Source organism: Elephas maximus, chromosome 7 (genome assembly GCF_024166365.1).
Source record: "Elephas maximus indicus isolate mEleMax1 chromosome 7, mEleMax1 primary haplotype, whole genome shotgun sequence".
NCBI classification, from domain to species: Eukaryota; Metazoa; Chordata; class Mammalia; order Proboscidea; family Elephantidae; genus Elephas; species Elephas maximus.
In genome coordinates this window covers 57,935,823-57,952,685 of record NC_064825.1, presented here as the reverse complement: position 1 = coordinate 57,952,685, position 16,863 = coordinate 57,935,823, and the positions used below count along the sequence as shown (strand labels likewise).

General features: G+C 41.9%; 1 protein-coding gene across 4 annotated transcripts; it reads right to left on the bottom strand.

Moving 5' to 3' along the window:
- Positions 1–240: 240 nt before the first annotated feature.
- On the bottom strand, positions 241–12,232 carry LOC126079184 (E3 ubiquitin-protein ligase TRIM22-like). Of its 4 annotated transcripts, XM_049890109.1 has the most exons (9): positions 12,123–12,230; positions 9,944–10,435; positions 9,061–9,156; positions 8,167–8,397; positions 4,325–4,347; positions 2,654–2,754; positions 2,318–2,344; positions 1,904–2,059; positions 241–1,795 (listed from the first exon to the last, which is right to left on the bottom strand). In XM_049890109.1, exons 2-9 carry the CDS (start codon positions 10,364–10,366, stop codon positions 1,464–1,466), a joined length of 1,389 nt encoding a protein of 462 aa, XP_049746066.1. In that variant the 5' UTR covers positions 10,367–10,435; positions 12,123–12,230; the 3' UTR covers positions 241–1,463. The 4 variants fall into 4 exon arrangements, with proteins under 4 accessions (XP_049746066.1, XP_049746063.1, XP_049746064.1 ...); XM_049890106.1 differs by having other exon boundaries at positions 241–2,059; positions 12,123–12,228; XM_049890107.1 differs by having other exon boundaries at positions 241–2,059; positions 12,041–12,130.
- Positions 12,233–16,863: the final 4,631 nt, after the last annotated feature.

Sequence of the window (16,863 nt, the reverse complement as noted above, 5' to 3'; positions counted from 1 at the left end):
GGGGGGACACAATTCAATCCATGGGAGTGTGCTAGGTTTATACTCATGATTATATATTATATATACTTTTTTAGCTGTGTGTATATATGCATATATGTGAATGTGTATATGTATACAGTGAAACCTGAGAGCTGGAACTCGACGGGATTGTCTCATTTTTCCAGGTCTCGCAAGTTTTCTGCTTCGACAGGTGCAGTCTTCCTACTTTCCTATTGCTCATTTCAGTGGAAAATACTTGAGTTTTCCTTCTCTGACAGGTTTTTGCTTTACACAGATTCCACCTTCCACAGGTTTTGCTGTAAATCAGTCCCAAGCCAGGCACTTTCATTTTCATCCAGCGTGGCCAAGAGACTACCCCTTTCTCTGCAGCTCTGCGAATCTTGATGCGGGCTCTGTGTAGTCATAGTGCCTGTGCTACTTTATAATGCATACTTCTCTAAAAACAGTTTGTCTTTGCTATCCTAAGTAGGTCTATTCCTCATCCTGAGTTTGAAATGATAAAAAAGAATAGAAGTGCATGGGATGGCAAATGGAGTGATATACTCACATGTTTCACCTCAAGGAAAAGGCCTGAACAGCAAAAAGCTATCCCTCAGAAGGACTGCTGAGCCTCATCAGGGCCCTGGCTATTGCACAGAGTATGGAAACTCATACTATCTGCATCAGGGTTTTTCATCTTTGGACCTGGAAAATTAGACTTCATAGAGCCAGCTCTTGCTCTCTTGAAGTGAAAATACTTGTTCTCCAGGACATTGGGACAGCTTACATTTTTTCAGAAAAATGAGAGCAAATATTTATTCTTATAAACAAGACTTTCAGATAAATGCTTTACATTTAATAAAATTTAGCTTTCTTAAAATGATCCTAAGAATTAGGTAAAACTTTTAATACCAAATTTTATTTTAGGAAAATGAGACCAAGAGATGTTAAGTAACTCATTCAAAGTTACACAGCTGGTAAGTGAAGAGACAAGACTTGGACCCAGAAGCTCTGGGTGTCAAGAATCCACTCTTGGCAAATACATTATTTATGTGCTTCCTGCTTAGCTCCCTGATGAATACGGTGTGTCACTGGGAAACCTACAGACTCCGAAGGGTTCATTATTTAGGACAGATGTACTGTCCTAGATAATATGAACAAGAGTTGACAGGTTTTCTTTGTCAATTGTGTTAAGTGGCAGGGGGAATGAGGCAGAAAAGAGATGGTAGAGAAATTACAGGAATACGGCTCTTTCTCTAGGAGGGATTAGATGTCTTTCTCTCAGAAACGCAACAAATGAGCGTTCTCTGCAAATGATATTAGGAAGAATATGACACAAGGCATCACTACACGCTGTGAAGACTGAAAGATATCCTGTAGAAAAGAACGGAAGAGACACTCAGAATGCCGGAGATGAGCTCAGGTGCAGGAGCTGAGCCCCTGAACAAGGAACTGTGCAGAAGTGTGTGAGGGAATAAGGAGGTTCAGGAGCTCGGGGGGCACAGGGTCATGGGGGCTGGGCAGTTACAAGGATTGAAATATGGAGAAACACGCTGAGAAAAGCAACACTGAGAAAACTTGTAGATGAGTGACCCATGGTTTGTGACATTGAAAAATGACACAGTACCTGCCTCATAGTCTAGGAAAACCCCAACCCGATGAGGAGGCGCAGCCATGAAGAGAGTCCGAACCTGGGGATCCAAGGAGGAAGAGCCCTCAAAGGCATTATATTCAAATTGATTCCGTAACCCTATAACCCAGTAGCCATGTTGAGGTCTGTATCTGGAGTACACATCTTGAAGATTTGCATTTGAGCCTAAACGAAACCAAGAACCCCAATTTTCCCTGGGGTCACTTGTTCTACAGCATACCCCCAGTATCCAGGCTGTCTTCCTGGACACATCCACCTCCCAGTAATGTTTACCTGAGAAGAAATATTGGCAGCCCAAGACACCAAAAGCAGAAAAATCACACTGATAGGAATTGTTAAAGTTCAAAATGGGCACAACTCGCACTTGTCTCTGATCCGCAGAAATGACAACATTCGAAGAAGCACGGACTGGATTCAGTGTCACATCCACTGTAGGAAAAATTACAGGGTCAGGTGAAGGACATGGGGTAGATGAGTCTTTGAAATATCGTAAGGAATACTGGGAATTAACTGGGAGGAGCTTGTGTTGGTGGCTCAGAGACAGGCAGAACACTTAAAAACGTATGTTTGGGGATGCGTGTGGGGGGAAAAACACTTGGGGCTCAGATCATGGGACTTAATTGTAACCACAGCTTCTCAAAAGGGGTAAGAACATGGTGATTTGAAGACCCTGTAAATTCTTCTTACCCCAATAGCACTGGACATCTGTCAGCTCTGAAATGACAAAAGTTTCAAGGATGTTGATTAGAAGTATAGGAGTCAGTGCTGATACCTATCTCCTCTCTAGAGCAGTGGCAGGGAAGGGGAGTAATGTGAGGCTGTAAACTGGTGAATGAGAGGATGAACCAGTCACCTCGCCATTCACCCTTAGATACGACCACATTTTCTTTAGCACAGGATATGCCTCCTTCTCTGGCCTTCTTCCCCCCAGGCCATCCTCTCCTAGAAACTGTACCCTTTCCCTTAGGTAGCCCCTGACATCACAAAAGTCCCACACTACACCCTTACCCAAGTTCTGCTCACCTCTAAATGTTTGCAGGATGCCCTTCAGATCTGGCGCTCGGAACACATTCTTCAGTTTCTTGGAAGCGATGTTCGGCTTCTTCAAGGTCCAGATCTCACTTCTAAGGATGATAAAAATTGACCCCCAACTCCTCTGACCTTCTGTCTCTACAGCACCACTGCATCCCTCACCTTTCACCCCACTGATGCATTTTAACCCCCTTCCTGAGGAGCCAGAGAATGGGAGAGGGGAGACTACTAACACTAGAGCCAAAAGACTTGTGCTCATGTCTACTTTCCCACTTACCCTCCGTGCGACTATGGGAAGGTCTTCACTTCAAAGAGGCTCTCATTCCTTCCTCTAAAATGGAACAACTAACCCTCCACTCTCTACCTCTTAAAAATAGTATAAAATTAGGTGAAATAATGGTGCCTATTTTTTTTTTTAATAAAAGGTATTTGATGCCTGTAAAGAAAGTATAGGATGTGCGCAGAAGAGGTGGCCATTTCAGTGGGCCCGCCAGGGAGAGTCCAGGGATGTGGGTTTCCAGGCAGATGATCAGTAGGGAGGCTGAAGAATCGGGTTACGGGGAGGTTGAGAAATATCAAGTTTGAGGTTCCTATATTGAAAGGCTCAAGGGTCTCCAAAGCCTGTTACTCCAATATGGAGGCCCAGGGAAAAACATCTGAGGTCTCAGATTCTCTGATGAACCATTACAAACATTTGGAAAAGGAGAAATTATGACCACTAAATTCACTGCTGTTGTTAGTTGCCATTGAGTTGGCTCCAATTCGTAGTGACCTCATGCACAATGTAAAAAAAAAAAAAAACCCTGCCTGGTCCTGTACCACCCCGTGATTGTTTGCGGATCAGAAGGGTTTTCACTGACTGGGTTTTGGCAGTAGACCGCCAGGCCTCTCCTCCTAGTCTGTCTTAGTCTGAAAGCTCCTCTGAAACCTCCCCGGCAGGATAGCAACATGCACGCCTCCAATGTCAGACAGGTGGTGGCTGCCCGTGAGGATCATTGGCCGGGATCACACATGGGAGGCAAGGATTCTACCACTCAGTCATCAATGGCTCATCTCTGAATTTCACATATTTGGGAAGACCTTGATCCTGCCAGGTAGGTGGGCAACTTTAGACACAAGAACACCATTTTTCATATCGGATGCTAAAGTGTTTGAATAAGAAGAAATTAATTATTGGCACCAACGCCAAACCCACTATTCTCCAAGACTTTAGTTTTTTGAAACCTAAAGAAAACACCTATAAAGACCTTGCTTCTTCTATCCTCAGGGATATAATAGTCCCTTTGGACAATTTGGGGACCTGGCAGAGAAGAAGACAGAACCCTTCTTGAGATAAGACAAGCGCCTATGAAATACAGAAATCAGAGCTAAGGAGAGACAAAGGTATGAATGAAATTAGTGCAGCTGTGGGGCTCTGATACTGCCACCTCTTATCCTTAACGTCCCTCTTGGCCCTAACTCTATGACCTCCACCACCCAAATTTCCTACCATTGGAAATCCCCATCTGTGGTCAACAATTTGAGACAATGCAATACTCAAATTTTCCAGCTCTGTGATTTTTTTTTTTTTTTTTTTTAATTCTGATTGACCTCAAGGTAGCTCTCATGGCTACTATCCACCCTCCACACAAAAAAGGATCATCCCTGGTCTCCCACACATACCTTTTCACGAAGTCAATCACATCCTGGGGAGAAGAAGGAAAACATGAATCAAGGATAGGGTTGCAATATTTAGCAAATAAAAATACCGAATGGCTAGTTAAATTTGAATTTTGGATAAAAACAGCTTTTTCTTTTATCAGTGCGAGTATGACCCCTAGTGGTGTAGTGGTTAAGAGTTTGGCTGCTAACCAAAAGATCAGCAGTTCAAATCCACCAGGTGCTGCTTGGAAACTATGGGGCAGTTCTACTATGTCCTATAGGGTCACTATGAGTGGGAATTGACCCAACAATGGGTTTTTCCCCCCCCAGAGATAATTCAATGACAACTAACAACAACAACAACAGGACCCCTGCAATATTTAAGATACGCTTATATGCTAAAAAAGTATGTGCTGTTGAATCTGAAATTCAAATTTAACTATGCACCCTTTATCTGGCAACCCTAGATGGAGTGATAGGCACTCCATCTTACAATGTTTTACCCACCTTCTACATCAAACACCCACCAGCCCTTGATATGGTGAGAATAGATAGATAGTCACAGTGTACTGGGAAAAATGTAAGAATAAAACCCAGGCAGAACTTCCCAGAGAACTCATGTGAGTGTGTTAGGTCCCCTAAAAAATATATAAATAAATAAACATACAAAAACAGCTTTAACCCTCAGAAGAATAGGAAGATGCTTCAAGTATCTGGAGATGAGATAGGCCTCCTATTTGTTTTTTGAAAATGCATATGGTTCCCCAGAAGCTTAACCTCATTAATTCATTGTACTTTCATTTATTCTATAGGCATTCAAAGGGAAAATGTGTCATAATGTGATATATCCAGATAATGGAAAGGTACTCAGCAATAAAAGGAAAAAAAGGAAAAAACTGCCGATACATGCTACAATATGAATAAACCTCAAAATATTACGCTAAGTGAAATCCAGATGCAAAGGAACACATGTTTATACTAAAACATGTGGAAATGGTAAATCTATATAGACAGAAAGCAGCTGGGTGGATACCAGGGGGTAGGGGTAGGAACAAGTATTGACTGCAAACAGGCATGAGGAATGCTTCTGAAGTGATGGAAATATTCTAAAGAAGAATTTGTTCATAGTTTAGTAATACATTTACTAAGAATCCTTAAATTGTACACTCACAATAAGTGAATTTTATGGTATGTAAATTATACCTCAAAAAATCTGTTTTAAAAAAAAAGCTAAGGAAAAGATCCATTAGATGGAAATGAAATTATTGTTCAATTAGCAATAGAAGGAACAGAGAGTGGCAAAAGACAAGCAAAGAAAATCTGAAGTTTCCTGACTTTCTAAACACATTTCCTGGCTGTAAATCATAGTCATAATATTAATGCCACAAAAAAAAAAAAAATTTAACTTTCACACTGTCTAGTTCCTCCATTAAGTTTTATAAGTTTGTCCATACATTTTTCTCCCCCCAGAAAAAACCCAGTGGCGTCGAGTCGATTCCAACTCATACGTTCTTCCCCAGCCAACACAAACACATGAACACACACACACATGCACATATGCATATATACAAATTGCTTGCTCAGGTATTATACAGCCTAGCCTTACATTTGCCACTCCTCAGAGGGAAAAAATTAAACATATTAAAAATTATGTGTATGCATACATATGCATATATATAACAGGTTTTATTGTAATATGAATATATATAAAATCATACCATTGTGACAACTGTACTAAAAATGAGGCAAGGTGGGCAAGACCTACCTTTTTCTCCAACTGCAGAGCAAGGATCCTAACTGGAAAAGGATCCAGGTTTCATGTCCCCACATTTCCATTCCTTGTCACCAGCCACTTTCATGGCGCTTCCTCTCTCTGACCCTAACCCCCTGCCAGTAGCCTGGCATTAGGACACAAGCTAGAAGGCAGCTATCCTTCTTCATCGACTGCCCATGCAGACTTTCCCTGGCCACCAGTCACCCCGAGCTGCATCTACACAAATCAGCTGTCCTGCCAGCCCTTGCTGGCTCATTGCCTCCTGTGGCCTCATTAATTCTCTAGAATGGCTCACAAAATTCACAGAAACTATTACCTATACTTAAGGGAGCCCTGATGGTGCAGTGGTTAAGTGCTCAGCTGCTAACTGAAAGGTCAGGGGTTCAAACCCACCAGCTGCACCACTGGAGAAAGATGTGGCAGTATGCTTCAGTAAAGATTGCAACCTTGGAAACCTTATGTGGTAGTCCTAGTTTGTCCTGCAGGGTGCTATGGGTCAGATTGATTCAACGGTACACAACAATTACCTATACCTACAGTTGCCTATTTATTGTAACTGGAAAGGACATAAGGAAGTGCTCGGGGAAGGTCAGGAAGAAGTCATAACACAAGGCTTCCATTGTCCCAGGGATGTGCCAGACACTCTCCCTTGCACGCTGTTCTCGCCAATCCCGGACACCTCAAAAAGAAGAAACTCCAAGGTCCAAGGTGCTTTAGTTATTGGGACATCATGCATATCAATCCAATTAATGAATATGCATGACTGACTACATCATGCCCCTCCCTTCCTGAGTGGGCTTGTGTAGCCCCCTACTTACTTATACACATTTAAGTGTAGCCCGGTGGACCAGTTAAGAGCTTGCTACTAACCCAAAGGTTGGAGGTTTGAACCCACCCAGCTATCTGCTCCCAGAAAGATTGCTGTTGTTGTTGTTAAGTGCCATTGAATTGGTTCTAACTCATAGCAACACTATGTACAAAAGAATGAAATATCGCCAGGTCCTGTGCCATCCTCACAACCATTGCTATGTTTGAGCCCATTGTTGTAGCCATCTCATTGAAGCTCTTTCTCTTTTTTACTGATCCTCTACTTTACCAAGTGTAGAGGATTTCATTTTACTTGGATCCATGATCAACACCCATGTAAGCATCAATTGAGAAATCAAACGATATACTGCATTGGTCAGATCTGCTGCAAAAGATCTCTTTAAAGTGTTAAAAAAGCAGAGATGTCACTTTGAGGATGAAGGTGCTCTTGACCCCAGCCATGGTATTTTTAATCACCTCATATGCATGTGAAAGCTGGACAGTAAATAAGGAAGACCAAAGAACTGATGCCTTTGAATAGTGGTGTTGGTGAAGGGTACTGAATACATACCACAGACTGCCAGAGGAACAAACCAATTTGTCTTGGAAGAAGTACAGCCAAAATGGTCCTTAGGCGTGAGGATGGCAAGACTTTGTCTCACATGCTTTGAACCCATAAAGATTTCAGCCTAGAAAAACCCGTGGGGCAATTCTACTCTGTCGCATAGGGTCACTATGAGTCCGAATTGACTTTACAACCCATAGCAACAAGTGTAGACTGGCTATTTTAGAAGGACAAAGAGCACCTTAAGTGCTCAAGCTATTTTCAGAAACTATATACAAAACGTCAAACTGAGTTCTTTGTCCCACAATTATCAAAGAAGTTATGTTTTTATTTTTAAAATTTTCCCAAAATTAATGTGTACGTATTTGCCTGTGACTAAGCCTAGTAAAGAGATGTCTGACAAACACTCAACACTAGGTCACAGATAACAGCAACATATAGAATAAATCTATATGAGGTATGGATACAGTGAAACTCCAGGATCAAATTTTTACACTGCCCTTCATAAATTAACAATAATGGATACTTTCCCTTGCCATTCATACACTGAATTACCCCCATCACACCTGAAATGAATGGCAATGAAGGGACACCACAGGGCCAAAGGAATTTCTTAATGCCACTACCAGGAAGAAAGCCCAGGGACCCAGTAAGGAAGGAAACTTGGTCTCTGTTTTTCCCGAATCTCACATGTAGGAGCTCCATTCCAAGTCTTACTTGCAGCATCTCTACTGATGACCCCTGCATCCGACGCTCCACATCTGAGATGAGCTCGCTCAGTTCCTGGTCCTGCTGGATCAGCTGGTATTTAGCTGCTGCCAGGCTATCCAGAACTTTCACGTCTTCTTCCTCCAGCTTGTGCAGCTCCCTCTTCTTCTCATTGTCCAGGATGGCATGCAAGTCATTAAAACCTGCCAGAATCCTTTGTCTCTCAGCCTGTGTCTGATGCTTTGGAAACAGGGAAGAGAAAGAGGCAGTCAGTTGTCAGTTTGGTTGAGGATCTACTTTGCAAGGTGCTGGGAGCCAGGATAAGAACTATTTTCTTCAGGGAGTTCTCACAAGGAGGGGAGGTGAAAGCCACAGAGCAATTCCAGGGGAAGCTGTTTGTTTCTACAATTTTTTCTTGACCTCGTTCCAAAACAATATCCTCGAGCCTGCTTTATTAAGGTACACTGAGAGCCAAAATGTAATACTTTGATGAGGCTTGAATTGCAGATACCTGTCCGGGACACTCATGCCTATCTATGCATTAAAACACTCTTCCCCAACCCCCATGTTTAATCCCAAAGCTGGGAACCTGGACCTTTGCCCAACATCTTTCCTGCACATATCAGAGCCTCAAACCTGATGAAGGAATGGGACAGAAGATTCATAAGCCATTTTCACAATTGTTTCCCTCATAGTCTTCATCTCCAAATATTTTATTTCACTTGTGATATGTCCACTCTCCAGCCCCCTACCTCCAACAGGGGAGGAATGAAGGACTAATCAAATAGCTTCTGTACTCATTAATTCTAAACGAGCAAAAAGGAAGGAGCCTCTTGTGACTAGAACCCAAGTTGCTGCCCAGATTCATGTCTCAGAACTCCCTCAGGAAGCGTTTCCTCTTACCTTCCAAGAAGCTCTCTCTTCTGTAATCTGAGCTTCCAAATTCTTGGCTTCCAGCTGCTCCTTCCTCAGCCTTATGAGAGTCTCCTGGAGCTTCTCCTGTGAGAACAGAATCACACCACTGCTTTCTCAGCACCTGAACAGAGGATACATTGGTGCAGAAATCAGGCTGATCTCAGAAGAGACCAGAGTTTACAGAAACTGTGAGACTGGCCATTAGAATCTATGACTCAGACAAAAATCTGAGGAGGTGAATGTGTTCTTTATTCCTGAGTAGTGGAAGTCACTATCTCCTCATCGAGAGTAGCCCTGATTCTCCACTGAGTTTATGTTAATGGTGGTGGGATGACTTGGAAAAGGATAGCAAGACCGGTGGCACAACTTAAAGAATGTAATCGCTGTCATTGAATTATACATGAAGAAATTGCTGAGATGGCATGTTTTGTTGTGTATATTTTCAGTTATTTTAAAAAAAAAAAGAGTAATCTGATTCTCTTTTGTCCTAGAGGAAGAATTAATCCTGCAGCAAGGAAAATCCTTTCTTCTCATTGACTTTCTTCCCCACATCTGACCAACCATGTCCTCTAGTAGTTCTTCTGCTCAGAAAGGCAAGAAGAATTTATTTTGGGAAGCAATTCTCTACTCATTCAACAAAAGGAAAACAAAACAAAGCAAAACAAGTTTCTCTTCTCTTGGCTAAGTGTCTGCAGTCTAGGCTAATCTTTTATGTAAATAGAAGACATGCACAGAAATGTCCTCCAGGCCTTGATTAGAGTATGGGAAGCTATCACAGGACTTAATTCTATGGTGAAAAAGTGAGGAAAGAAGAAAGTGGAGATTTCTGAGTGCTACCTTCTTCCCTGTCTTTCTCTACCCTGAGCCGTACCTGACATTTCTTGGCCATCTCCTCCACAAGGAGCGTTTGGTGACCACAGTGCTCCTGAGACCTCACACAAAGCCAGCAGATGGCCTTCTCATCATTTTTACAGAACAACAGAAGTTTTTCTCCATGGTACACACAGAGACCACTTGTTTGCCCCTCCTGTGGGCTCAACTTGGCCTCCCTGAATCTCTTCACTATGTTGGCCAGATGATGATTAGGCCATAGATTCCCAGGCTGGTAGCTGGCATGGCACACAGGACAGCTTTTTTCCCCTCCTGGCCTGATGGTCAGTGACTCCTCATTCTTCGCAGTGATGCAGGCTTGACAAAAGCTATGCCCACAGCCTAGGCTCAGGGGTTCCGTGAGGAGCTCCAGGCAGATGGGGCAGGTCACCTCCTTCTGTATGTCTGCCCGGACTGAAGCCATTTCGCTGCTTTCCTAGCCTCTGCCAGTCCTGGCTCCTGAGTCTCTTCTTGCTCACAAACACCTGCAGGGCTGGGAATGTAAAAGTGGGCACTGTAAGGAATGTAGGGATTAAAAGGATACTGATTGTACAGAGATTTAGGACAGGACAAAATAATATAATGAAGAAACATAAAGAGACAAGAAGAGTAGGACAGTGACAGAATGAAAGGGCTTCTTCTAATAATTTCAAACACTTTACTCTCAGTTTATGTCACATGACAAATTCCACCCTTATCAGGGCAATGATTGCTATTTTCTCTTCCACTGGACAGAAGGGCAAACTGAGGCCCTACAGATCAGGAGCCTTGTGTAACCCACTTGCCTTTTCTTCCTGATCTCAAAACACTGGTTTTATGTTATATACACTAAACCCACCACTACCCCCCGCTCCTTTTGCACTTGCTCTTCTCTCTGCAGGAAGTGATTCAACCCCTGATATGCGTATGATTCATTTTTTTTTTTAAGAGCTTTACTGAATTGTAATTCACATCCCATCCAATGGACTTATTTTAAATGTACAATTCAATTAGTAAATTTATGGAGCTGCATAACCATCACCACAATCCAAAGGTAGAATGTTTCTATCACCAGACACAAAACTGGTGCCAATTAGCAGTTCACTCCCCATTCTGACCTCTGGCCCCAGACAATCATTAATTTCCTTTGCATCTTTATAGATTTAAATTTTATAGAATTTTTGATCAATTCATAAAAATAGAATCATAATATGTGGTCTTTTGCATCTGCTTTCTTTCACTTAGCCTACTGTTTCTGAGGCTCATCCAGCCTGTCTTTCTTTCCTACACCAAAAAACCATGCTCAGGGTTAAAAGCACCAAACCCACAGCTGCCTGTAGGTTTTTGCACTTAGCTTTTCTCTCTTCATGGAATGATCCACCACCCAATACTTGCACAACTCATGTTTATACTTCATTCAACTTTCTCCTCACACGACCTGTGGTGGCTAACTTACACCCACAACCAACCACCACTCATTATACATTTGCCATCGTCCACCACTCATTATACATTTGCCATCGTCCTCTTACTTTCACTATGTAACATATGACACCTTTGGTTCAAGTTGTGCCCCCTCCCCTTAAAAACTTAATCCACTCATAGACCAGGCACTTTAGTTTGCTGGGAAGAGATTTTCTGCTGGCCTCTGACAAAAAAGACTATTCTGGCTCCCTTTGGCTTGGAAAGAAAAGGAAGGAGATGGGTGTGGTTTCAGCCTGGAAAATAATGGTCCCTACAATTTTTTACAAGGAGCCCTTGGTGGCACAGTGATTAAGAAGTATGGGTTGCTTACCAAAAATTTGACAGTTTGAATCTACCAGCTGCTGCTTGGAAACCCTATAGAGCAGTTCTACTCTGTCGTGTAGGGTCACTATGAGTCAGAACTGACTCAATGGCAATGGGAACAGGAAAAAAACAAGCCCCTTTGCTTTTCCAAACCCGTCTTCATTAAAGGCTGCCCATCCCCCAGATTCGACCCCTGCAGGAAGCCAGCAAACTGGCTCTATTTTTTCAATTCAGAGCAGCTTCCAGACCCTAAATCAAGCTCAGCCAAGCATAATCAACCCTTTTCCCTTGAAGTCTCCCAATCTCTGCCCCTACAAACTACCTCACACACCTTCAGGTTCAAGCAGAAAAGCTGTGACTCCATGTGGAAGAATGGAGGCAGGTCAGGGACAGGATGGTCTAGATTTACTCACCAAACCAGGGGCTTAATGCTCACAAAGTAGAGAAATGAAAGTTAAATTATCGAAAACAGGAAGCTGAAGTGAAACTTTAGAGGGAAGCCACTCCCCAGGGGCCTGAAGGAGGGGTTAGACTTTAACACTTTCTGGTACATGGGCAGCTAGGAGCCCAGCTACTACATTTTTTATTCCTATCCGAGCTGTGGGGAAAACCTGGTGGCATAGTGGTTAAGTGCTACAGCTGCTAACCAAAGGGTCGGCAGTTTGAATCCACCAGGAGTTCCTTGGAAACCCTATGGGGCAGTTCTACTCAGTCCTATAGGGTCGCTATGAGTCGGAGTTGACTCTATGGCACTGGGCTTTATCCTAGCTGTACTCTGGCAAAAATATTTGAATAAGAAAAATGTAAATCACAATTATATCATCCCCACAGTTTGCCTGAGAACTCAGAATGTGAATTATTTGTATTCTTAGATATTCTGTATTCAGGCTGTGCAAGTCACTAAGGGTAAAATATTGATCCAGAAAGGCTTGGCACCTGACCACTTATAACACAGTCTCCCGGAGGAGAGAATCAATTAAAAAAAAAAAAAAACTAGGCTATAATATCTATGAATTTTACAAGTCCATCTGTTAATTAACAAGTTTCTGTTCCTTATTTTGGCAGGTTGGAAGAGGAAGCATTTCATAGACTACTAGAGGTTCAATTTAATCTTTGTCATGCAAGCCAGCAACTCATAATGCAGGTAAGGACATAGCAGTTAATAGACGGTGCTATTTAAGTGTAATTTTTCACTGAGTCACACTCACATGTACAAGGCTTTTTTTTTTTTCTTTTCATCCTTAGGAAAAAGTTTGATATGTACACCATCATTCAAAAAATAGAAGTGAATCACTTTACATTGTTTGCACATGTTTTTGTGCCCTGAGTCTACCTTGCTCTTGCTCTGACTGCATACGCCAATGGTGCAGCTACAAGATGGAAGAGGCTCCATAACACGGGTCTCTGACTGACAGGGTGGGACCAGGAATCCTCCCACTTTAACTGACATGAGAGCGATAGAAGGTACTGAGAAATCAATTTTTATAATATTAAAGCATTATAATATTTTGGTATTGTTTATTACCCACAGAAAAACCAGCTAATCCTAGCTTAAAGAATTTTTTGACTCATATCTATGAGTCAGGAACTTATAACCATATTGGAATAATTGCTATAGTTTTATTTTGTATAGGTGAGGTTCATTCTACCAGTTAAGAAACTCATGTTGTTCAAGTGTAGTGATCTTCATCTCAATGTTGTTCAAACTGTTTTTGTTGTTATTGTTGTACTTTAGATGAAGTTTACCGAGAAAATTAGTTTCTCATTAAACAATTAATACACATATTGATTTATGACATTGGTTGCCAACCCTACGATGTGTCCACACTTGCCCCTCTTGACCCTGGGTCCCCCATTACCACATTTCCTGTCCCCTCCTGCCTTCTAGTCCTTGCCCCTGGGCTGGTGTGCCATTTTGGTATTGTTTTATTTTATGAGCCTGTCTAATCTTTGAATGAAGGGTGAACCTCAGAAGTGACTTCATTACTGAGCTAAAAGGGTGTCTGGGGGCCATACTTTAGGGGTTTCTCCAGTCTCTGTCAGGCCAGTGAGTCTGGTCTTTTTTGGGGGCAGGGGCAGGGAGTTAGAATTTTGTTCTACATTTTTCTCCAGCTGTGTCCGGGACCCTGTATTGTGATCCCTGTCAGAGTAGTCAGTGGTGGTAGGGTAGACAAGCACCATCTAGTTTTGTTGGACTCAGTCTAGTGGAGGCTGTGGTGCTTGTGGTCCATTAGTCCTTTGGACTAATCTTTCCCTTGTGTCTTTGGTTTTCTTCTAGAATATAGAACATTTTCTTCATAAACTGTGTTATGCCAATTGAGCTAGATGTTCCCTGAGACCATTAAACCCAAAATTATAGCTGGAGCAAAACATAAACCCAAATTAAAAAAATGTTTTTCTGAATCTCATCCAAAATAAAAAAACCATTATTTTCTTAGCTCTGCTATTTTTCATTCAACAATAATTTTTAAGTTGTAAACAAGACCATTGGACCATTTGTTTGATTTGCATCTGGCACCCATGTATGCCGAATGTTTCTCTGGCATATGGCTGGTAAGGGCACAGTTCATTGATTCAGCAAGCAACGTTGTGCAGTTGCAGCTATAGGCGATGACTGCTGCTACCCAGGATATGATTCACAGGACAGTCAGAGCTCACGGTTTCCACTCCGTGCTTGACCCCTCTCACAGTAATGCAAGCTGTGCCTACCAAGAATGTGAGAAACACTCAGCAGTTGAGAACACTTGCAGTTAGAAATCTGAAGAAGCTGGTTAAACTGCATCGAGTTCTGAACAGAGTTTCATTTGAATGGAAGTTTGCCAAGTGAGCAAACATTTAAATACACATTATTCACATTTTTTAAGTGTGATATTTAAATTCAAGAAATAAAAAATCTCCATCATTGATGGTTCTAACAGGGATCACAATAGAGGGTCCCAGACAGAGTTGGGGAAAAATGTAGAACAAAATTCTAACATACAAAAAAAAAAAAAAAAGAAGACCAGGCTTACTGGTCTGACAGAGACTAGAGAAATCCTGAGAGTATGGCCCCTGTACACCCTTTTAGCTCAGTAATGAAGTCGCTCCTGAGGTTCACCCTTCAGCCAAACGTTAGACAGGCCCCTAAACCAAAGCAAGACTAAAGGTGCACACCAGCCCAGGGGCAAGGACAAGAAGGCAGGAGGGAACAGGAAAGCTGGTAATAGGGAACCCAAGGTCCAGAAGGGAGAGTTTTTGACATGCAATGGGGTTGTTAACCAATATCACAAAATAATATGTGAGCTCTTTAATGAGAAGCTATTTTGTTCTGTAAATCTTCATCTAAAGTAAAATAAAAAAAGAAAAAAATGGTGCATAATTTTTTGATGATTCCATTCTCTTTCTTTTTTAATTGTGCTTTAAGCAAAAGTCTACAATTCACATCAATTTCTCATACAAAAACCTACACACACATGGCTATGTGGCCCTAGTTGCTCTTCCTATAATGTGACAGCACATTCCTCCTCTCCACCCTGTATTTCCCGTGTCCATTTAACCAGCTTCTGTCGCCCTCTTCCTTCTCATCTTGCCTCCGGACAGGAGCTGCCCACATAGTCTCATATATCTACTTGAGCTAAGAAGCACACTCCTCACCAGTGTCATTTTATGTCTTACAGTCCAGTCTAATCTTTGAAGATTGGCTTTGGGAATGGTTTTAGTTTTGGGCTAACAGAGAGTCCTGGGGCCATGTCCTCTGGGGTCCCTCCAATCTCAGTCAGACCATTAAGTCTGGTCTTTTGACTAGAATTTGAGGTTTGCATCCCACTTTTCTCCTGCACCATCAGGGACTCTCTATTATGTTTCCTGTCAGGGCAGTTATTGGTGGTAGCCAGGCACCATCTAGTTCTTCCGGTCTCAGGCTGATGGAGTCTCTGTAGTTTATATGGCCCTTTCTGTCTCTTGGGCTCATATTTTCCTTGTCTCTTTAATGTTCTTCATTCTCCTTTGCTCCAGGTGGGTTGGGAGCAATTGATGTATCTTAGACGGCTGCTTGCTAGCTTTTAAGATCCCAGACACCACTCACCGAAGTCAGATGCAGAACATTTTTCTTAATAAACTTTGTTATGCCTATTGGCCTAAATGTCACCTGAAACCGTGGTCCCCAGACCCCTGCCCCTGCCACTCTGTCCGTCAAAGTGTTTGGTTATATTCAAGAAACTTCTTAGCTTCTGGTTTAGTCCAGTTGTGCTGACCTCTCCTGTATTGTGAGTTGTCCTCCCCTTCACCTAAAATAATTCTTGTCTACTACCTAGTTAGTGGGAAACCCTGGTGGTGTAGAGGTTAATTGCTGCAGCTGCTAACCAAATCCAGTTCAAATGCAGTTCAAATCCACCAGGCACTCCTTGGAAACTCTGTGGAGCAGCTCCACTCTGCCCTATAGGATCGCTATGAGTCGGAATCAAGTTGACAGAGATGGGTTATGAGTTATCTAGTTAGTGAATACTCCTCACCCTCCCTCCCTACCCTTGTAACCATCAAAGAATGTTTTCTTTTGTGTTTAAACTTTTTCTTGAGTTCTTATAATAGTGGTCTCATACAATATTTGTCCTTTTGTGACTAACTTCATTTGCGTAATGCCTTCCAGATTCATCCATGTTATGAGCCGTTTCAGAGATTCATCGTTGTTCTTTATGCTTGCATAGTATTACATTGTGTGAATATAGCATGATTTGTTTATGATGATTCCATTCTTGTATTAAATTTTGATTTAAATGTACTATTGCATATTCTTTGTCCATACAGGTTTAAATTTGGTATTTATATCACAAATCGAAATGTTAACAAGTATCAGTAAATGGTGGAAGGGAAATTAATGTTTCAATTGTGACATGCCATTATTTCACTGAAAGCAATTTGATGGCATCACTATGAAATAAGATTTTTCTTCAAAAGGTGTGGAATAAATTTACAAGTATGTTGTAAAGCGGGGCTTCCAATAAAATAAATCAGCACACCCAAAATTAGTAGTGATCTGGAAAAATGAACATTCTCTTTGAAGGTGGATGTTGCCAGTAGATTGAGTTGGTTAATTCTAGGAATTAATGCTCAGTTTGCACAAGATAGTAAGATACATCTGTTGAGACACTGGGAAAGAATTAAAAGACACAGAGCTCT

What these genes read in the sequence shown, in the direction of transcription:
- LOC126079184 (XM_049890106.1), bottom strand. Translation starts at nt 10,366, where the DNA reads ATGGCTTCAGTCCGGGCAGACATACAGAAGGAGGTGACCTGCCCCATC. An exon ending in AAGAGAGAGCTTCTTGGAAG is followed by an intron (nt 8,398 to 9,060) that starts GTAAGAGGAAAC and finishes CTGTTTCCAAAG; the next exon opens with CATCAGACACAGGCTGAGAG. An exon ending in CATCAGTAGAGATGCTGCAA is followed by an intron (nt 4,348 to 8,166) that starts GTAAGACTTGGA and finishes TCTTCTCCCCAG; the next exon opens with GATGTGATTGACTTCGTGAA.